Source organism: Crotalus tigris, unplaced genomic scaffold, assembly GCF_016545835.1.
Source record: "Crotalus tigris isolate CLP2741 ecotype Arizona unplaced genomic scaffold, ASM1654583v1 scf7180000017775.1145084777:2100578, whole genome shotgun sequence".
NCBI lineage: Eukaryota > Metazoa > Chordata > Lepidosauria > Squamata > Viperidae > Crotalus > Crotalus tigris.
In genome coordinates, this window is record NW_024096626.1 from 216 (window position 1) to 24,215 (window position 24,000).

The following is a 24,000-nucleotide window of genomic DNA, read 5'->3' on the forward strand; positions in this document are numbered from 1 at the left end:
CTACATAAGGGTCAAAGGAATTCAAGGAGAGCTAGACTTGGATCGTTTGTAGCAGCATAAGGACTCTAAGATAATAGCCTGTTTAACTCTACCCCCCAGCTCTGTCTGCTCTTCTCCTACATCCTTTGTTTACTCTAAGTTTTAATTGCATATATTTGCATTATAATGTATTAATGACATCTTAAAGTGGACTTGATGAAACATTGTAGCTTAGTGTAAATAATGGCACAATTGTTTGGTGTATTGTTTCCAGTTCATTCTCTTGTATTTACATAGGCGTGGGGAGGGGTTTTTCGTCTTAGTAATTTCTAAAGCAATACTCACAAATATCTTGGATGGATGAGGTAAGCAGAGGACTAAGTGGCTATTCTAACTGTGAGAACAGTTAATCAGTGGAATGGCTTGGCTTCAGAAGTTGTGGGTGCTCCATCACCGGAGGCTTTAAGAAGAGACTGGACAGTCCCTTGTCTGAAATGGTATAAGTTCTCCTGCTCAAGGAGGAGGTTGGACTAGAAGACTTCCAAGGTCCCTTCCAATTCTGTTATTCTGTTAATACCAACTAATGGTTAGAGTGACTTCAGTGTTTTCATTTTTTAATACAGGCAACTTAGGGTAGTAACAGGTGAATGGTTCTTTGAAGAGAGAGCAAAACGCTTCAAGCAGTCCAAGCTCCTTGGAACTGATATTGTTCGGCAGTCTATTCTTCGCAAAGCTCCAGGTAAAAAACAGAAAAGCAAAATATGTACTTCCAAATAGACATATGGGAGCATTGCTGAACTACAGGCTCCCAACAGCTCCAGCTTGTATGGCCAGTGGGCAGTTGCATATTGGGAGACTACTGGTAGTTGAGCAACTTTGGAGGACCACAGTTGTCCCAAACTGATTAAAGTATTGCTGCTTTCTTAATTAATCTTTGCATTTTTGCAACATAGTTAATCTAGAGCATTCCAAATATATTTTCAGTACAATACATTACAACGAATGCTAGTCTCTTATCCCATCATCTTATTGGTAAAAATAAGTCCTTCAAGCCAAGTACTATATAACAATGCAAATGCAGACCCTGGGAAGGCATTTCACAACATCTTGGAAAACTGTTGCCAGTCAAAACAAATTATATAGTCAGGCCTAGTAAAGAATAAGCTTACTTTCTGTCTTACATGGTAAGACACTCTAATGTCATCTTCCCAGGGAAGATTTTACCAAAGACGGTGCACTTTATAAGGTTATCCATTCAATATAGTTTCTTACATATATTGCAGTACCCTTACCCAATCTGATGTCTTCAAGATGTTTTGGGGCCATAATTCCCAATTGGAAGTGACTGGGAATTCTGCGAGGTGTAGCTCTAATGTATCTGGAAGGCATCAGATTGAGTAAGGCTGCATTAGAATAATCACATGGAGCTATTGGTACCAAGAAATAGATAGTTATCAATGATTCTACTCTTCCTGTGTTACATGAAGCATGCTTGACTTCTCTTTGATTTCTGATAAACTTTTGAGCCTAACATAAGGTGACCAATTTTTTTACAATGAAAAGGAGGACACAAATAAATTGAAGAAAAAATATTGTAAATAAAATTGCGTTCAGCAGCAATTCCTATTGGCTTTCGAAAGCCAATAGGGGGAGTAGCACAGCTCATGCAAAAGTTGAAAAAAAACCATCAAAAAAAGGTGCCGGAATGCCGTTCTGAGCGTTCTATGAGGAAAAAAAAAGCCCTGCAGATTAATCTTCAAATATCGAAAAGGAGGACATGTGGGAGGACCCTTTGCGAGGGAGGACAGAACTTACAAAAGGAGGACTGTCCTCCCTAAAGGAGGACGGTTGGTCACCTTACCTAACATAACATATCTGTGAATAATGTTTAAAGCTTAAATGGTTTGGGATTAATTTTATGGAAAATGTATCCTATTACTGCATATAGTCCTACCTACCCTCTCCCTCTCTCTGGCTTTCTATTGATAGGCATATGGTGAAAGGATTTTATGGGGAGTATTTCCCGCCCCTCACCCCCTATTTTTTCATTTATGTTAGTTGGCCAGAGTATTACAATATACATAAAAGAGAAACATGGTATATTAGGTCTATATCTAGACCTAATAAAAACATATCAAATTGTGAGTGCTTTTGGCTTCAGTGATCCCAGCTTGATTTAGTGAATATGTATCATTTGTGAAATTGGCTTAAATTTTTGTAGGAATTTTGTTAAGATAATGTGTTTCTTTCATTTTAAGATTCTTCCTCTGAACTCTTAGAAGGCAGATCCAAATATCATTCTCCAAAAACCTTAGAAGATACATCAAAGCAAGATATGTTAGCTTCACTTACAAGTGGGACAAAATTAGTTCTCACTGGGCCTAGGAAAATAGGGTAAAGTATCCTTTTATAAAGTACTAAAATATTCCTATATTTCCAAAATAGAAAGTAAAGTTTTTTTATTATGAATGAAAAAATTGTTACAAATCTTCAGTTTAGTTCAATTATAAGCATTTAAAACTTTTCCATAAAAATTATAGTCATTTCATTTTATTTAGATGATTGAAAATAAAATTCTACTATAAAAAGGGATTTCAGTAACCTAAATACTAACTTTTTCTCATCTAATATTTCTCATCTTTCTCATATAAATTGTTCACTTTACAAATAGTTTCTTCCAATTGCCTGATATACAATTTTGAAGTTGACTGGAAAAAATATGGGCAACAATAGTCTTACTCATAACTGATATAGCTGCAATAAAATCTTGAAATCATAGGTAGCAAGAAAATTAACTATGAGAGCAGAGTTATAGATACTTTAATAGGCTGTAAAGAAAATGGACTTTGGGATATTTTGTGCACTTATGATCTTTCACTCAGTATTTTATTAGAGTTTGAGTAAAGCATATATACTATCTAGAAAATGTTTATCAGAATTATAATATGATATAATCTCCAATTTAGTCCTGACCAGAAATTTAGTGGGATTTGTAATCTAGTCTTTTTGGAAGACATCAGACAGGGAAAGGTTACAAAAGTGTATAAATCATTAGTGATGAATATCTTTCATAACAAGCAAAGTAACATGTAAATAGTAGCACTGCATTTTGTTTTACCACCATGTTGTTTATGTTTATATCTGTATTCAACAGAAAGGTTCTTAAGGCAGTCACCAAAGAAGTTGTAAATATGAAAGCAGAAGATGGTAAAAGCATTAGCACAGACTCTGATGTCCAAAGTGACCACATTGCCAATTGGTAAGATAAAATAGTAATATTAATGTTTCATTTGCTATTTAGAACTAATACAGTTATTGTAAACCTTTGTTAAAAAATTAAAAACATACAATAATCTAAAAGTAGGGAAATTCAAAAATAAGTATGCAGAAGTTTGCAGTACAATCATCATAAAAGAAAATAAAAATCTCAAAGTAACATTAATTTGATTCTACGTAACAAAGTCTCTTATGTCAGTTTAAGACTTTAGTTAATTGTTCAAATCAACATTATATACAATAATTAATGAAAATAACAAATATAGTACAAATTATAAATGAGGATAATTTTCCGTTGTAATTTCTCTCTAGTCTAAAAATTGTGTCTTTATTTAGCAAGTCACAGAAAAGCTAAATGTTGAAACCTTACATTATAAGGAACTCAAAAGTACAAATTATAAGTTTATATATAGTATTATAATCCAAGAATAATTTCCATACTGAATTAAATTCTGCATCAGATTTGTTTTTCAAATATAAAGTTATATTTGATTTCCACATTTAATTTGCTATTTTTTTGTAGAAGGGATTATATATAATTTCTAATGAGGAACATAGAGAGAAACAGAAGTAACTGTATATAAGCCTAGTACAATATATTTTATGAGAATATAAGGTTTGGTAATATTTAAGAGAATTCAATCTCAATTATTGGTTTTATACTAGATTTATTGTTTTATATTGCTTTGCAGAATTCTACCAACTATGAAAAAAAGATCTAATTATTGCTGTTTTAACAATTTTATAGAATGAAATATCTATCTTAGCAATCAGGACTGGAATAGTATATGAATAAAATCTTGTACCAGTTTTCCCAAGTGAAAAGTTCACTGTATGTTAGATTTCTTCCATTGATATTCCCATTACTGAAAGTCAATTGTTCTGTTTAAATTCTTCATCTATTTAACATACAGTTTTTGACTTTTCAGTTTTTGAATTGTATTTCAACAGCAATTTATCTACAAACCTCAACAAATTTTGAATTGTGTTGAATTTTGTTTTGAATTCTGTTTGATACATTTTTCAATACAAAATTCAATAGTTTTAAATTTTTTGTGATATATTTTTCAAATTCAGTCAGGCCTCAAAATGTTCCATTATGTTTTGTAATTTCTTTAACACTATAGTGCTTATTTGAGATCTTGAAACCAGTAAGGTGATCAATTGTTGCAGTCCTCAATGAAGCCTTTTTATAGAAAGTACTCTTCAAATTCTCTGAATGTACACACACACATTTATCTTTCGCACTTGCAAAATGAGAGGTACACAGACTTCACCTTGCCTAGCTCCCAGAGTGAGTTAGCCACATTAATGGTTAAATGCCATTAGTATGCAGATTTTGTCATGCCCATAGGAAGTACCAGATTAATTATAGGCTACTCATATGCATTGTTGCATTCATGTTCTCTAGTGTAAGAAAAGAAGCAAAATATAAGAAATACATGGCTGTTAATCACCTTGAATCTGGCCCTAATGACCAAAACTTAGGGTGGCCAGATTTCAGGAGGGTGTAGTAGTGAACAATTGTAGTCATGCGGGGGGGGGGCTTCTTTCTTTCACTTTGTAGGCTGCCACCTTCATCCCATCTCCAAATTTAATGCTGTTGCTCAGGAATTTTGCAGGTTGGTTTAAATATCTGGGATGCAAAGCAAAGAATTAGAAGAGTTTTCTGTTCATATAACTAGATTTCTGGTGAGCTACATATGCACAATTCCAGTCATTTAATTCTTTATCCTTACATGCATTCCAAGGCCATTCTAGAAATTTCCTCTTCTTTACAAGGTACATTTCAGTGGTACCTCAAGCATTAGTACAAAAAAACCGAAAACAAAGCAACTCTGACCTTCTGAAAAATTCCATTTCACATGCAGAGTGTGGCCATTGAGTGTAACCTGTAATGTATCATAGTCCATAGTATAGTCCAGCAGCAGAAGGGCAGGGAAGTAAGGGAGGCAACTCATGAATAAATAAAACATTTCCTTTTATCTACACATCTAACATACTTGTAAAAGGCAAGACAGAAAACAGGTTGGGGAAAGGTAAATATGAGTTGCCAGATTGTATCGCTGCCTTAGCTATTTCTCTTATGGTTTTTTATTGTTGCAAAGAATCACAACACTATTTTGTTTTTTCATAATAGCTAATCAGAATATGAAAGAACAGGGTGGCCAAACAAATGTGCAAACCCAAAATTATTTGTAAAATAAAATAAAATGACATTTTAGTTAAAAATACCAGTTAAGATGAAAGAACATTTACATTTTATAGTGTTTTACTCTTATTGTATACATTTGGTTGCATTGTTTTATTCTTTTTAACATTGAAAGCTGCAAGCAGAGTCACCTTGTGGTTGAGTTGGGTGACAAATAAATTTAATGAATAAACAAACAAACATAAAGCAAAGATATCATTCTCTTTCTGTTACATTAGTTTCTTGTGCAATGAGAACGACATTTTGTAAATATCAGCTTAAGAAATCCAAGTGTAGGTCTGTGTTAATTATTGAGTAAAAGAACAGTAGACAAAGTTCTGTGAAATGTCACAAGAATCTAAACTGGGCAGGAATTGTAAGGCAGGTCAAGTTCTGAATCATTTGTTTTACTAAACTGGTACATCAGGACATTAGTCCTCTTGGGGAAAAGACAAACAGATGGAGGCATTTGGAGCAGCTAAATAGCATGTGACTAAGATTTCAGATATCTTTGGAATGTGACTGTTGTGGACAATTCCACAAGCAGCGTCAGAACAATTATGCCATGTCCTGTGGCCCACATGCTAAAATACTACATAATGGGGCACGTCCCATGAAGGTCTGTTAATCAGCTATAACAAATGTGATATGCTTATATTGGGGAAATGTAAAATGTAAATATATTGCCATAGTTTAGATCAGTGATGGCGAACCTATGGCACGGGTGCCAGAGGCGGCACTTAGAACCCTTTCTGTGGGCACGCGCGCCATTGCCCCAGTCCTAGGGCTTCAGCTGAGTTTTATAAAACCTTTTCACTTTAGGCTTCCACCACCGTGTGCAAAAAAAAAAAAGAGGTTCAATCAGTCAATTTCAACTTCTCGCGGGAAAGAAAAAGATCTTGCAAAGTTGGAATTGATTGATTGAACTTTTTAGTTCCACCCAGTCTCCTGTTACCACCGCAGCCATGCCCACCCAATGGGCCACACCCACCTAATAGGCCACACCAACCCGGTGTGGGTTTTGGGTTGCAGTTTGGGCACTCGGTCTCTAAAAGGTTCGCCATCACTGGTTTAGATCCATTTACATCACTTGCCAGATAATTGTGAAAATGAATGTAAAATGTTGGGGTGAAAAGAAATCAATAAAGAACCTTCCTGAATGAAGAAAGCAATAAATATTATGAAACATCTTCTTTAATTAAGCTTTTTGTAAACATATATCCAGTCTTCTCTCAGGAGCAATTAAACTGATTTGTATTTTATAACTTTTGAAGACATTAACTTCTTACTAAACTAGAAGGTAGGTATTCAATTGATCCTAGAAGATTCCTGGACAAAATGACCACTTAGAACACAGTGAACAGCTGTGTTTAAAAAGTGAAAAATAGAATGGGGTTTACAACTTTCCCAATCTCTTGTTGCTACCATGCTAAGGCACTCCTAAAGTCACCTAGAACTCCCAAGATTTTCTGCAAATGACAAATATGTGGCTTTAGAAACATGTTCTATTTTATTTATTTTTTATTCTTTGCTTAACCCTGGTTATTACACTTTGAAACATATATAAGATGCTAGATTGAGAATTTTAATCAGCTTGTTCTCTTTGATTTTAGATAGATATATGTAAAATGGTATTAAATGGCATTAAGATTGCTATCCAGCTGATGCAAGGTTAAAATGTCCTCATGCCTCTAAAGTATTTGTCTAACTACTTTAGAACTATTGACAGAACATCATTTCTGATAGGTAATTTCTCCTTTTTTGTTTATCTGTATCAACCTAAATTAGAAGGCTAATTTAGTGCAATTTCTCTAGGGAGAACTCTTATTCCTCAGATATTCATGTTCTTGGAGACATAACAGACAACATGAAAAAGGCCGAAAGCCAAAGCAATGTTTCCACTCCACACTATCCAAGGTCACCAGCACTGAGTGCCCGCAGCATGACTATTGACTATGGCCGGGTAAGTTGATTGGTGCAAAAAGAGATTGGTTTGAGAAATAATTGTTTCATAGTGACAAATCTAGAATCTGGATTTACTTGTTTTGCTCCAGTCTTTTGAGTATTGGACAGAGAGATGGTGGAGAAAGCAAATTGAGATTGACTTGATAGTCTTAATTTATTTGTGTGCATTCTAAGACGATTCTGGCTTATTTCTTACATGTTTAACAAATCATAGTTAAAGCAAATTCTGAGTAACAACCATTTTTGAACAAACAATGAAAAGTTAGAATTATTGGATTGAACTTGTGGGGATTTGCTTCCAATACAACTAGTGTATTTTCATATGTTAAAAAGTTTTCTTATATGTGTGATTCATTAAATATATGTTGTTTTGTGTGAACAGGATTCTGAATTAGAAAACAACATTGTTATGTCTATCAGTGAAAGTATCCCTGCAGATTTGTCAAAAAGGCATCGTAGGAAAGGATCTAGAACACCTTCTGTGGCAATTTCTAGGACATCTTTATCATCTGGTGAGCTTTCACTTACTGATACTTTAATGTACTTGTGAATTGCTATCACTACCCCTTTTCATTGTTTAGCTTGTTTTTTCTCCCATGTTTTTTTTTCTCTTGGGGATTTTTTTTTTAGAATTGCTAAGAATTAGCCTTATACTAGGTCAGACAACTTTTGTCATTCTAGATCAGAGATGCAGAGCTTTTATCAATTCAGGGTTATATTGACAAATGCAGTTTGGAAGAGGAAAGGGAGGGAGTTAGATGAGATTTTGTGAGGTGGTCTCAGGGGTGAAATGGATGTCCTATAATATTCCTGCAAAGTGTACTGCAATAAAGACAAAGACCGACCGACTGACCGACCGACCGTATTTTTGGCTTACCAACTCTGTTGTGATTGCAGAGACCATCAAAAGATAACGATGGTCTGCACTTTTCGTAATTCTGATCTGGATCCTGGTGCAATATTGTTTATTTGATTCCCAGTGGCTCTCCAGGCATAGGTCACCTGCTGTCTGATTCTTTTTCAACTGAAGATAAATAGGGCTGAATGGAACGTTCTGCTTTAAAATGCACACTTTATTGTAGAACTGTGGTTCTTTCCCTTTAATGAAATCGCTATGTGTCTATCATAATTATTCTTAAAACAAAGATGAGATGGGTTTTTTTATAAACATCTGTAAACTTTAGCCTTTGCTGATCATTTCTTCTCTAAATTTTATTCAACACTTTTATATGCATAGCAATTGGATGAAAGATAGACTTAATAACTGTTTCACTTACTAAAAATAGATTGCAGGAGTGTTAGAGACTCAATTTGCATGACATACATTTTCCCTCTACTTGTTTGATTTTCCAAAGAATGAAAAAAAACGAAAACACCACTGGATTTCTTCCTGTGATCTATCTTTTTCGTTCTTGAATTTTATCTTTTCTGTAGGATTTAGCAAAGAGGAAATTGATGGGTAAAAACAAGAAGTTGTGGAAAAATAGATACATAATCCATCATACAAAAAAGTTAAAAGATACAATATCTTCTGTATAGATTGCTAATACACTATATATGGCTTTTCCTTATATTTTGCAGATCGTAGTAGATCAGAGAGAGATCTCAGCGGATCCTTTTCAGAAGGAAATGAAGATACTTTAAGCTTAAGAAGTAAATCTGTACCTGGAGCACTGGACCATGATGTGGTGAGCTGGAAAGATACAAAGTTTACAGATTAGAATATTTTGACTTTTTTATTTTATTTTGATTTGACTGATTCCAGTAATTCATATGTATGTCACAGTTTATATCAAAAGTACAAATATATGCGAATAGTTAATGAGTTGCCTTCATTTAGTGAGCAATGGCAGCAATACATATACTTTGCAAACTTTATCTATCTGATATCTGCACATGGATTCTGTTCCTGATCTCTTGCTTCTCCCTCTATGGACACAGCCCGAACAATTTACAGATCCTTAGCTAAATGTGCCTTTGAGACTTGTTCTCATTTGTCTCTCGAAAGAGAAGATGTTTCTGAACAAGGATCAGCTTCATACTCAGTTTCTACTCCACTTAGTTATTACCACCACCTCTGTCACCACCTTTTTGTCCTCCTTCTATCATAGTACCATAAAGTGAACACGTGAAACAATCAGGCAAAAATGTGAATGTAATCGATTTGTTTTTCCCCTTGAAGCACAGCTTCAGGATTTGGCCCAGCCAGAGGAACCACTGTCAGCACTTGCTTTGTCTTTTGAAGTGAAGGGTGGCAGTTGGCAGCTGCCTAGCAGAACACAACATTTTAATACAGAGTGGAACTCCAACGTCACTGGCAGCTGCTCCATGTCTAACAACCACAAGAGCAATTGCACGGGGCTTTCAGTCTTGGCAGGCAGAGGAGAGCATTTCCCTTCAGTTTTCCATCTTTGCAGTCTCAGCAGAGCTTCAGCTTGGCTGTTAAAAGGATCAGCCACACTAGGGGACACAGTTTAAATAACTGTGTGTAAGGAAACCTTTTTCGGTATAATTTGTAAGGGAGAGTTTCAGCTGTTATTGTTAAGTATGACGGGCTAGATGTTCACAATAACTGGCAATATCTCAAACACTAAAATGTTCTTAAAGAGAAAAAGTGAAACAGGGCAAGATACTGAAGTTAAGGTAAATGGTTTTATTTAAAAAGCAACAGAAGATAACTTTTTCCCCATTTAGTCCTTCACTCACCCCCTTCCTAATACATTTGATTCCTTAATGGTGGGTGTGTGCTTTTGTTTCCCATTAGGACTACCTGAATGAAGCAGAAGAGGATATGGATGACATTATAGCCTCTGGCTCTTCAAAAAGGCAAAGTAATTTGGCAAGTGGATTTTCCATAGTAAGTTCCTATTAAATGCATACGCATGCCTTCCTTTTACAATTTCTTCCTACAGTATATTAGATTTTTGATACATAGACCATGTTCCTTTCTAATATATTTTATTCTGTTGTATTTCATTCCATGGCTGATTTTTAGCTTCAGTTCTCCTGTTTTAGTAGATTAAATGCCATTGCCATTATTTGGATTTTAGAGACTTTAATTTTTGTTCAACAAAAGCACTTAGTTTGATGGATATAGCCAATAGTTATGGTATATAGCAGGGGTAGGCAACCTTGGCTCTTTTATGACTCATGGACTTCAACTTCCAGAATTCCTGAGCCAGCCAAGCTGGCTCAGGAATTCTGGGAGTTGAAGTCCCTGAGTCATAAAAGAGCCAAGGTTGCCTACCCCTGGTATATAGTAACTACTTTTTGCTTATTTATAACTGGGGATTACAAGAAGTTTCAGCTGTGTTATTGAAGTTTATAAGAATTAGTCCAACATGTCAGGAGGGCATAGGATAGGGCCAAGTTCATCAGGCTGATGACATCTGGATCCAATAATTATTTTCCTTTTGTGCTAGAAAGAAGATTGTACATTACACATATTAAGCAAATAACAGCTTAACATTTAAGATAGCACTATTATAGTTGTTGTCATTATTAGATAAAATCCCTCCTTTATTTTGTAAAAGCCAAGGCAGTGTATATAGTTCTCCTGCTTCCTCTTTTCCTCATAACAACCACTTGGCAGGTCGGTTAGACTGAAAAAGAACGTCCAGTCCAAAGTCACATAGCTAGTTTTCATGCTTCTGGAAGGACTAAATTCCAGAAGCAGGACTAAAATTCATTTTCCCACCTTCCAGTTAAGTACCCTAAACACTACACCAAATTGTGGATAATTTCATTTGATGCTTGGCAAGTAAATTATTTGTTGGCAACTAGCAAGTAGTATAATTGCTATAGTAATTACAGCATTTAAGTATCTTGCATTCTAAGCAATTTTAAATGGTTGACTAAAATACATTAGCTACAGATTGTTGGTATGTGGGTAGATAGACATCAGCCTTTGATAACAAAATGTTTTTATCCAAATATTTCTATAATACTGCAAAAGGAAAATGAGTGCTCAGCCTAAGGTTAAATTCATTGTTGGAGAGATAACATAATTTCTTGTATATCTGTCTCTATAAATGGGGGTTATTTACTAGTCACTTTTCTCCATACAGCAGTTTATGTCTTTTCTTTATCCATTTTTACTTTCTCAAACTGTTCCTTGAATTTCTATATCCCTATTAGTGCTACATAATGCTCTTCTTTCCTTTGCCTTTTGCCTACTTCATAAAGAATTCTCCTTCAAATTCTGAAAGGAAATGGAACTACTTAAATGTTCCAGAAGCAGATGGTGATACTGTAAGTTCTCTCAATTTTCTGACGCATGCAAGAGCTCATCTCTGTTCCTGTTTCATTTCTACATATATAAATAGCAAAAACAAATTCTTTAAATTGATAATAATTGCTCCATTAAGTCACTAGCTGACAATAACAGTGTCATATTCTTAAAAGTTAGAATTCTGTTTTGTAATAGAAACATATACGGAGAAATAATTTTTCTATTCATTCAGATTATTTGAATGGAGGATAACATAGAATCATAGATTGTAACAGACCATTTAGGCTTCCAGGTCCAACCTCCTGTTCATTGAATGAAAGCATCAAGGAATGATGGCTGTCTAGTCTTTACGTGTAAACATTCAGTGAAGGAGAACCAACCAACTCTCTAGAGAATATCAGACTGGAAGCTTTCTCTGTCTCCTACGGTATTATGCAACCAAAATCTGTGTTCCTATTAATTAAGTCCATTATTCTGTATCCTACATCCTGGAATGGCAGGACTCTTGTGGTGTGTGGCATCCTTTCAGGTATTTGAAGGATGTTGTATATCCTCCTTTAACCATCTTTTGTCAAAGCTAAACAAAACAAGTGTTTCAATTTCTCTTTATGAGGTTTTGTTTTTCATTCCATGATAATCTTCATTGCCTTTTATTGGTCAGCTGCAGCTTATCTAAATCCTTGTTAAAGTGTAATATTCAGACTAAGATTGTTGAAGTAGAGGGCAACAATCATTTCCTGTGGACTTGCAAATGATATTTCTGTGGATGCAAACACATAGCATTACACTTGCCTGCTTTGCCACTCTATTATATAGCTATCATTTGTAATCAACTAGCGATCAAAAAACTTGTATTGCAACGATTATCAATAAGTTAGGTATCTCCCTTCCTATAATCCTGCATTTGGTTTATGTGTCTGAAATGAAAACCATCACATTGTTCTCTTTTACATTTTGTTCTGTTATCTTCAGCTCGTTTCTCCAATCTATCAGGGTTATTTTTAATATAACTTTTCTCTTCTTGGCTGTTAGTTATTTCACCCATTTTTGTATCATTTCCAAATATGATAAATATTCCCCACACCTCTTAATCTAAATAATTAGTGAAAATATTGAAACGTAGAGGACTCAGGACTGATACCGCTTGATATCTTCATCTGATCCGATGAGGGGTCATTACTGATTTTCAGGCCAGCTATATATTTCCTTCTCGTGAGTGCCATCCAGATCAGAATGTGCTAATTGGCATGTCTTGGTAGTCCTCATCTTATGACCACCACTGGGACCAGGACTACCATCACCAAGCAAGTTGGTTGTTAAATGAATTGCATCTGATTTTGCAACCTTTTTTTTGCCACAGCTGCTTCAGCAAATGTGTAATCCCACATTGACTTTGCTTGTCAGAAGCTAGCTGGGAAAGTTGCAAAAGGTGATCACATGACGTCAGAATGCTGCCAACTGTTGTAAATACAATAAGATTTCCAAGTGCCTGAATGTTGATCACATGACTGTGGGGACACTGCAATGTTGTAAGTGTGAGGACCAGTCATAAGTCACTTTTTTTAGCACTGTCATAGCAGTTGCTAAACAGTTAGGTCGAGGATTACCTATATTTGTTCAAATGTTTTGCTGACGGTAAGATATACTACAACATATTATCAGTTAGGGAAGTGATTTAATTAAAAATATAAGTAAGTTATTTTGGAATTAAAATACTAAATTGGGCACTTAGGTCTCCATCCATGGGTTTACTGGATGAGTTTAGGATAATCTCTGATCTTAATTTTACAGGTGTGCATGTATGTGAGAATGAATAAGACACTTTGACTTGTTTGAACAAATAAAATAAAATGGGTATGTTTCTTCAATGGGATATTGAGATTGAATTTTGCCATCAACCAACCCTGATATCATATTGGTTGAATCGTTTGCAGTATAAAAATGGCTAATTCTATTTCTCTTTAGTGAGATGTTTCCCTAATAGAAATGACTGATTAGTTTAACAATAGTATATGAATATAACTCAGTTTGATATAGGCTTCCTGTCACTGTCTCTTTTTCAGACCAGCATTAACAGTATGATGAGTGTTTACAGTGAAACTGGGGACTATGGCAACGTGAATATTAGTGGTGAAATTTGTCTGCAAATCAACTATAGCTATAAAACAGGAGCCCTTAACATACTTGTAAAAAAATGCAAGAACTTGGCCATTGCTGATGAAAAGAAACAAAGAACAGATCCGTAAGCAAATCTCTTTTTTAAACTAAACTTCTATTTATTTACTATCCTTGTTATGTTTGCTTGTTAGATTTGCCTTCCACAGATCTACTGTTTAAGACAGTAGAATATCATATACGTATCGTTGTGCTAGAGTTTGCAAAATGTGAAAGGCAGCATGAGTTTCTCCTATCTTCTTATTGAAGCTTTACTTTAAATGAAATAAGAGCCATATCAGTTTTAGTCCTTGCAAAGGTTGAGAAATATAGTTGCTTCAGTTGGTGAAATCTAGAATCAGCTCAGGGAAACGGGCAGCATAGAAGTTTAATAATAAAATAAATAAATCTGGAAATGGTGAACTGGTATGAATATTTTTCCAGTTTGATAACTTCAGTGCTACACTGCCTATGAGAAAAGACTTAATTTTGGTGAAATGAAAAACCCATGTTTACTGCTAAATGGCTTGTGCTGGTATTCTTACTTCTCTTTTCTTATCCTAAAGACTTTCCAATTAGAAAATACAAATTTAAATTCTGATTGTCAACTGACCATAATTCTCTGCAATGTTGTTCTGGCAAGTGTAGTGTGAATTCAGTAACTTAGTAAACAGAAACCAGAGTGGAACAATTGTTCCTTAGTTTTTCTCTAAAATTATAACTGTAAAAAATAATCAGTTTAAGGAAGAAGCTGAATTTTTCTGTCTTCTCCTGCCTAAAAAGTAAATGGTGGGGGAAATGAGAGAATTATAGCTTTTCTTCCACATTCTGTGGCAAATAGAAGGCTCTTTGAGAAGAGATTTCTTTCAGTGCACTAAAATTGGAGAACGAGGAGTCTTTTGTTTTCTTCTTGTTCCCTTCTTTCCTTATTTTCTACAATTGAAAGTAATCCTAGGTACACTGAAGCCTCTTGTACCTGCCTGAGGACAAATGGTAGGAAGGAATCAGGATAAGGAATAAAAGGCTGAGTAGTAAGGCAGGAACTTTCACAAGCCCTAATGTTCCAGCCAACAGGCTCATGCAAGCTACACATAGCAATTGTAATTTATTGCATACTGAAAAATGAACTGCATGCCCGATCTTTCTCATGGGCCCTGAGAAGTAATAATGGAAAAGATCATCACTCTCCAATCTGAGATTGTGAACTTCCCAGCTACATGCAGCTGGTTATTGTGAGACAAAGAATAGGCTGGACCTGACAGGGCTTCTCTAATGTTCCTTATTTTGTGGTGAATCAAAACTTTGAAGAGTAATAATTCTCCTGCCTGTACTTCACATTGTTTATATGGAATTCTGTGTTTCAGTAGATTTCTGACTGCATATTTCTGGTGATAGCATATGGAACTAGGTAACAAATAACCTTTTGGGGAAGATGACATCTGTTTTTTGATTTGCATGGCAGGAAATCAGGAGCAGGAAGTATAAGTCTCACTCGGACTTGGTTGTGGTATTCAGAATGCATGTAGGAGGAGCCATCATATGATTCTTTGTTCCTCTATGTAAATATATATATGTATATATTTCCCCACAAATATATGTCTATTTAAACTGTATATATTTCCAGTATATCTCTTGCTATATAAAACAAAGACATCTGATGTACCACAATACATGAGAGAGCAAATAAAGCTAAAGTATAACCATTCTGACGTCTCTGGTTTAGTTTTGGCATTGTTATACGTAAGAATTTTCTTTATATGGACATCTACATGTTTGTATATTAATATTGTAACTTTTAGCAAAATTGATAGTTTATTAATTTAATCTGTAGTTATGTCAAAGCGTATCTTCTGCCAGACAAGTCTCGCCAGAGCAAAAGGAAGACAAAAATCAAAAGTAATAGCACTGATCCTGAATTCAATGAAATGCTTAAGGTAAGATAGGAACTGGGACAACACCATATACATTAATATTTCCTCTATGGTCAAAATGAGAAATTCTTGGTTGAGTGGTTTGTTGGTTTAAATTATTTATATGCTGCACAGTACCTGCATGGTAAAGATGTCCTTGAGTTGAGCTGTGCTTCTGGTGACTCTCTGGACATGTCCAACTAGTTTTTGGGTTGTGCTTGTAAGTGATTTGCTCAGGGATTTCAGTCCACTTTGTCTAGATATTTTTGACTTTTCTGTTTCATCTAAAGTCACCCTCCCATATTTGTGTCATCCACAAAACCTTGTGTCAGCCAGTTCCATCATCTCAGCCATTGATAAATGTTTTCAATTGCATAGGATCAAAAATAATCACTGATATTCCACTCGATTCTTCTGTCCAAGATGAAATGAGATTGTTCAGGCAACTGAGGCCATTTAACAGTTGCATCTTCTACCCCACATTTTAATTAATTAATTATTTTTAAATTTTGGTGTCATCCAATTCCAAAATAACTGGGTGATTTCTTTATTAAGAAATATATATATATCATGAGTCTATTAAGAAAAATATGCGTCATGAGGAACTCTGTCAAAAGCTTTGCTGAGAATCTGAGAACATTCCAAATCTACTGAGCTGTAGTTCTATTGTTAAAGAAGGAAATATGGTTCATTGGCACAATTTGTTTGCAACAAAACCATGTTTGCTCTTGTTAATTGCAGTATGCTTATTCAAGTGCTCACAGACATGTTCTTTATAATTTGTTTGAGGACTTTGCCCAATGTTGACATTAAGTTGACACTTCCTTGTACTTCCTGGGCATCTGCTTCCCATTTATTTATTTAAAGGAGAATATTTGTAGCTCAGGGTTGAAATGAAGAGTTCTTGGTGCACTCTGAACTCAGAGAGCACCAAGGACTCCTCATCTATTTATTTATTTGCTTATCTTATTTGTATGCCTCCCATTCCCAAAGGCTGGAAAACTAACAGTCAAAAATCACTAAGGAAAAAACCCCCCACAAAAAACAAAAAAAAAAATTAAAAGGCTTTTCAATTACATGATAAAAAATGTAAAACAGTTGTGGAATTTAAAGAACAACTTTCTTAATAACAATACTTTTATCAGTTTTGGAGAATTTAATATCACCAGTTCATTTTCTTTCTATTTTAATTATGAATAATGTTTCAGAATCAACATGCATACAGGAGGAGATGGAAGGACTGTAGTTTAAGACAGGTGTAAACACAGGTTTTCAGGAGAATAATTACATTTTATGTATTTCCCTTCATAATTTGAATTGCACTAGTAGGAAGGGAAAATATTGCATCATTTATTATCTGTTAATACCTTTGGATATACTTAGAAGTTCTATACTCTCACTTACTGGGTCCTAAAAATATTTCCCTTAAAAATATGCTCCTTTTCTATCACTCAATAGTATGTCATTAGCCACACGCAGCTTGAGACTCGCACTCTGCAACTTTCTGTCTGGCATTATGACAGATTTGGGCGTAACAGCTTTCTGGGAGAAGTAGAGATTCCCTTGGACTCATGGAACTTTGAAAATCAAGCTGATGAATGGTTCATGCTTCAGCCGAAGGTGAGAAGGTCCTGTTGGTTTAGAGAAGTGGCATGCAAATTTATATTGCAATCAAATTATCCACTAGTTGAAGGCAACTTAGCTGAAAGATGGGTCTATTCCACTGTATAGTGTTCTTTGAGTTTTGAAATTAAAGCCATCACAACAATAAAACTACAGAGGAAGTATTGTATGTCCCACAAAGGCTGTATCACAAGTGGCTCTCAAACTCTAGATGCCAGTGTGTTTTCCTGTAGCTTGGACAGATCAGTTTGTTCCTGTCCAACAAACTGCAAGTTTTATCATTTCATTTGCAATCTAATATGTGAAATCTGTTCTTTTTACCTTCTGTGCTTCTGTAGTCCAAAAAGGAATGGATTATTCCCATATCACATATTTTTGTTTGTTACTGTTGGGAAAAGGCATCTACACGTAAAGACAAGTATAACTATTTAGGGGAAGCCCTCTAATTCATTTATCACTCTCCTGATATTGTCAAAGTAATAATCCTAACACTTTTTTAGCACCTGGATTCATGAAGAATTTTGGCCACTCAAGTCAGATAAATATCATAGTGAGTTATGTCTCTTTCTTGAAATATCTGGCCTTCTCCAAACATATGTGTCTCCATGTGGTCGTAGTTTCATTTTTTTAAAACTTGATACCATTGTATATTTAATTGTTCTAATATGTATTCACCTTTGTTCCTTTTCTTGTTTTCCTCCCCACCCTAACACTTGAGTTATTTCTGATTTATCTTGTTTTGTTGAAATTTGAAAATATGTTAATGTGATAAATTTGATAGAAAAACAGGAATAGCAAAGCCATCGTGATATTATTGAAGTCTGCATAAAGCTTAGAGTTAAGTGGGAAGTGTAGCAACAAGGTTTACTGTCAATTACATAAATATTAGAACAATGCTGAATGTCACAAGACCCCTTAGTTCCCATTTCTGTCCCTATTAAAGAACTAGCAGTGGATTTGCAGGAAAGCTCCACTTTTACTTGTCAATGATCCAAGCTCTTTATTAAACTTAAATTTGCATTCCTATGGCCACCAACAAAGAAAGCCTGTCTCACCAGCACCCTCCACATTGCAGAGGAAAAGTTGGTCGCTTTTGTCCTCTATCTAGTAGGCAAACAGAGGGCATGTGTTGGGCAGTTTGGAAGAAGCTTTGCAGTGGTTCAAGCTGTCTTAAGAGAGAGAGAAAAACACCTAGGAACTGGACATTTTAAAGAAAACTTCTTCCTACTTCCTTGCTGGAAGCTTATAGAGCAGTGATGGCGAATCTTTTAGAGACCGAGTGCCCAAACTGCAACCCAAAACCCACTTATGCATCGTTGGGTGCCGGGTGGGTGTGGCCCATTGGCTGGGTTTGGCCCATTGGGTGAGCGTGGCTGCGGTGGTAATGGCATACTAGGTGGGACTAAAAAGTTCAATCAATCAATTCCAACTTTGCAAGATCTTTTTTTTTCCCTGCGAGAAGTTGAAATTGACTGATTGATTGAACCTTTTTTTGTTTTGTACACGGCAGCGGAGGCCTAAAGCAAAAAGGTTTTATAAAACCCAGTTGAAGGCCTAAGACTAGGGGGACAGCGCACGTGCCCACAGAGAGGGCTCTGCATGCCGCCTCTGGCACCCGTGCCATAGGTTCGCCACCACTGTTATAGAGTGTAGGAAGTAGAAGTTTGGTCATTTGAAGCTCATCTTCATCTGTATACTCTTTATGTATACCTCAAAATAATGCGCAACATGCTCTAAAAGTGAAGGCGAATATTTATTAAACAAGACTTTCTTCTATTTTACTTTCTTATTTTAGATGGAAATTGCCACTGATATTGGGCTGCAGTACAAAGGAGAATTAATTGTTGCTTTACGGTACACTCCACCTGAGAGGAACCTAACGCTTCCCCTAGGAGAGATTCAAGGTAAAAGAAAAAAAAAAAACCTTTGATGCATCCAGAAATGTTTTCCTTGAATTGTTTTAATTCATGGTCTTCTGCAGACATTAGGAACAAAAACCCAGCACTACAAAACATTGAAATTGTTGCTGTTCAGTTGGTTTACTACTTTCTAAAAGAATTTGAAACCACAAATCATTTCATCTTCCTATATTATTCATCCCCAACACTATATCTTTTGGAAGCAAGGGCAGGTTTTGTTAGCTGTAAATTCATTAGCTCCCTATTCAACAGCATTTTCTTATAATGTCATCTTGTTGAGTAACAAGACTTGACATTTTCATTGTATGAAAAATGCTGCAAAAGCTGCAAATTATTTCTACTCAAAATTCCCTTGTGTCTGTATATCTTGGGGTGACCAAGGTTGGTGTGATTGTCTGAATCCTGAGAACAACTGATAATCGGTCAGCTGTGCCCACCCAAATTCAGCAGAGGCTAGAGAAACAGGGAGAAGGTATCTGAAATTCAAAGGCAATCTACTTTTCAGGACTCCTGTCCACCAGAAAACTATTTTTAATGATGAGTAATTGGTGTTTGAGAGGCAGTTTGGTGTAGTGGTTAAAGCATTACGCTAGAAACTGGGATATCATGAGTTCTGCTTCAGGCTCAAAGCTCACTGGGTCACTTTCTCTCAATCCTAGGAAGGGGGCAGTGGCAAACCATAAACATAGATTTTCATATTTTTAGTTGTACTCCGCCCAGAGTCGCTCTGTGAGTGAATTGGGCAATCTCTAAATTTATATGTATAAATTTATAAATATATATAAATTTAGAGATTGCCCAATATAAATCAATCAATCAATATAAATGACTTCTGAAAAACCTTGCCAAGAAAACTGTCCAGGCAGTTCCTGAGAATCAGACATGGTTGAATGGAAAGAGAAAAAATGAAGTTTGGATAAGTTAGAGAGTTTGGGGTGTGCTGATCAATTTTTAAATAATTACTCTATGAGCTAAGATTTATTGTGGACCTTTTTTGCTTTTTATTATTTTTTATGACACCCATCCAGAGTTAAAATATGATGAACATAATGTTGTAAAAACAGAAAAGCATCGTTTTCCTCATCACTTACAGTATGTCTCAAGTTTAATAGGTTCAACTATTAATAACTCTAATTGCCATTGTGATCAGGAGGCTATTATCCTTCTCCTAGGTAACCATTTTTCAAAAACCTCTACGAAGGTTGAAAATTTCATCAATAGCCATAGCTGTTAGAAACGGTTTCATGCTATTCCTCCTTCATGCTATTAACTGTTGCTAATTGTTTTATGATTTATTTGCAATTTTAAAATTTCCTTTTATAGTTATTAGATTATATGATGTTTTTTATTGTGATTGGTCTTGGGCCATAAATATATGTTGAAGTTGCATCTGGAGCATAAATCCATTCAAGATACTCTTCTATAGGACAGAGACATTTGTGGCTTGGTTAAGAGGCATGGTTTGATGTATATTCATTATTAACCTTAGGATAGGCTACAATGCAAAATATGAAAGCTTCATATATTCCTCCATTCTTGTTTCCTTATTCTAAAGGAAAGAAGAGTTCAAAGAAAGAAAAAAAGGCAACCTCCCAAATACCATCAGGAGGCATATTGGAAATTGTCATCAAGGAAGCCAAGAATTTAATGGCGGTGAAATCAGGAGGCACTTCAGATACGTTTGTGAAAGGGTGATTTCCCCTATTCTGTCTCTGGTTATGTATGCTAGTAGACGTTTAGTATTTCTGTATTGAATACAGGTAGTCCTTGCATTATGACCATTGGTTCAGTGACTGTTCAAAATTATGATACTAAATAAGGAGGGATTTATAGTAGGTCCTCAAGAGTTCTGGCTGTCACAGCATCTTTGAAGACACGTGACTGATTTCTGATGTTCCCACCAGCCAAGATAATGGGAAAGCTGGCAGGGAATCATATGAGCGCCTTGCTTAACAAGATTGCTGTTCAGTGACAGCAAGTGAGATTGCAAGAATTGCGGTTGCTAAGTGAGCCAGTAATGTGTGATGTCACCCTTCACGATCACATTGCTTAGCGATGAAATTCTTGATCCCAGTTGCCCTGGTGATCACTTATATGATCATCTATTCATTTCCTCAAAAATGTCCCATACACATCAAGTGGCAAGATTTAGAATTTTTGAATCTTTACTTCCTTCCACCTTATTTTGAATATTTTAAACGGAAAAATAATAGTAGGCAACAGGTTCATATATCAGGATTGTATTGTATCTCTTAATCTCAGTTAGCTGATGTAATCTTGCATTTGCTATCCAGATCTAATTCATAATTCATCTCCTACTACATGCTAATATCACAATCTCAAAATAAGCTTATATGACCATGTATTATTTGCAAATCTCAGTATCGCTCCATGTCAGAGTTTCATTTTAAGAAAGTAAAAATATTCCAAATAATCTTTCCTTCTAGAAAAAAGGGCTCAATGAATGTTGCAGTGGCCAACTCTTATGACAAATGTTTTTATAGTTTTTTTTTTCCTTTGAGGGAAGGGCTATGGATCACACATAGCTGTTGAGTGATGTGCCAATGGCCACATTTTAAAAATGGGTTGGGTTAAGATAGTTCAATCAGCATCTTCTCAATTATAATTATATATTCGTAACAAACCTCCATATTCTTTTTCTTATTTCCCCCCCCCCTTCCTTTTGTCTCTTAGATATTTGCTTCCTGACAACAACAAATCTTCAAAGCATAAAACCCATGTAATAAAAAAGAGTGTGAATCCCCATTGGAATCATACATTCACTTTTAGTGGCTTGAACCCTAGAGATATACACAATGTCTGTGTAGAACTTACTGTTTGGGACAAGGAGTCTCTCGCCAGCAATATTTTCCTGGGAGGTGTTCGCTTGAGTATTGGAAGTGGTAGGTGTGGATAGATCTACCCTTTGATAGAAGGGAATTGAAAGGGAGACCAGCAAATGAAATATCTAGAATACTCTTTGTATTTAGATATGGGCAGCAGCCCTTGAGAGACCCATTTAGCTCTTTTTCTGGCAGCTCATGGGGAAAACTTGCCATATCTTCCAGAAAAGATATTGTAAAAATGTGGGAAATGGAAATGCAGAGCTTCTGGGAATGTAAACGCACCCATCCTTGCATAAGGTGCTGGATTGGGAGGGAGAAGACTCAGCTTTTAGACCCTTGCTTGGTTGTGGAGGTTGACTTTGGACCACTCAGTTACTCTCAGCCGAGCTCTGCTGTGGAGGAAAATAGGGTAAAAGCTTCCTATATATGCTGCCTCGAGCTTCTGAATGAAAGACAGGATAGAAATCTAATAATAAATATATCAATATGGTTTCTTAAATGATATGAAAAACAGGTAGGTAAATTAGTCTTTATCATTGCCCTCAGGCTGTTTGCCAATTTATGGATGGCTGATCCAGAAAATGTTGTCTTTCTTTCGTTTAAAAGTATTTATGATAACCCATTCTGATATTTTCCTAAAAGGTAAAGCTAAAAAGAATAAATAGTAAAAATAAAATTAATAAAAGAAGCAAGTAAATCTGATTAGAATTCCCAATAAAAGGGACAGCTAAGATCTTGTCCTATAATTAATACAAAAATAAGATGGCCAGAGTCAAATGGGAGTTTTTAGATTTATTTTTCAAAGTATTTCATTCTCCATACTACTATGCTTGTAAGAATTCAGCCTAGGAATTATTTTTTTAAGGGCAACAGCTTCCAGTTTGTAACGTAGATATTATTAAGATATTAAATCTTTCATATGTGGTTGCTGTGATTAGAGCTAAACACAACATCCCAGTCTAAATATAAACATTGCTCATTTTAAATGAAACAAACGTTTACACTGTACCAATGGTGGAAATCAGAGCTACAGATGACAGTTTGATAAGAGTTGCTATAGTTCTTGTGAATCTGGAGTACCATGTGTTATGAACCTCTAACAGAAACTTGGCAGATGTTGTGAAATGGACTTTTATGAAATATTGAATAGAATGAACGGTGGAATGATTTTTCTGATTGAAAAAAAAAATCAGCTGACCACTGTGCTTTGCAATTTTCCAGGTATAAGCAATGGCAAAGAAGTTGACTGGATGGATTCTCAAGGAGAAGAGCGACTTCTTTGGCAGAGAATGATTGATTGTCCTGGAGATTCTGTAGAAGGTGTATTAATGCTGAGATCCAGCATGGGGAAACGCAGACTCTGAGGAGTATGGTTTGCATAACACTGACATTACAGTAGTGTGATTTTAAATTGTAATAAGATGTAATGGAGACTGGTCTCCTGTCATGATTTGCACATATAAACATAAGGAAGTTTACTTTTATTCTGAATTTAAATTTTCTGAAATGGATTATGAATGCATTCGGCACTTTCCTAAATCCATACTGTAGCTCTTGTATTAATTTACCGAGGCTAAATCAGTAAAGTCATCTCCAAAACAAGATTTGCTGAGTTGTTAGAATGAGGTCATATAATACCCTCTACAGAATATGTCTCAGACATTTCCTTTATTATTTCAATATGTTTTCTCAGAAAAGATATATCAGTGATTGATAAATTAATGAAAAGTCATTGAGGCTAGTTCATTATAATCCCATTTCAAATAAGCCTAATGAGTTTGGGAAGTGAGTGCCAGGTACGCTCTAGGAGTAATTATATTCCTACTTTTCTCAGGCTGCTATCCACAAATGGTTCCCAATAGATTTTATAATAAAGAGTTAGAGAGTCTCAAGTTACCTGCTTATA

The 24,000-nt window shown here is 35.4% G+C and overlaps 1 protein-coding gene across 2 annotated transcripts; it reads left to right on the forward strand.

Moving 5' to 3' along the window:
- Nucleotides 1-582: 582 nt before the first annotated feature.
- On the forward strand, nt 583-23,572 carry LOC120307383 (synaptotagmin-like protein 5). 2 transcript variants are annotated; one of them, XM_039342142.1, is made up of 15 exons: nt 583-718; nt 2,238-2,373; nt 3,134-3,238; nt 7,262-7,409; nt 7,794-7,923; nt 8,993-9,099; nt 10,176-10,268; nt 11,597-11,662; nt 13,706-13,884; nt 15,628-15,730; nt 17,165-17,326; nt 19,125-19,233; nt 20,804-20,939; nt 21,943-22,151; nt 23,316-23,572. In XM_039342142.1, the coding sequence occupies exons 2-15, from the start codon at nt 2,315-2,317 to the stop codon at nt 23,456-23,458; spliced, it is 1,749 nt and encodes a 582-aa protein (XP_039198076.1). In that variant the 5' UTR covers nt 583-718; nt 2,238-2,314; the 3' UTR covers nt 23,459-23,572. The 2 variants fall into 2 exon arrangements, with proteins under 2 accessions (XP_039198076.1, XP_039198077.1); XM_039342143.1 differs by lacking the exon at nt 11,597-11,662.
- Nucleotides 23,573-24,000: the final 428 nt, after the last annotated feature.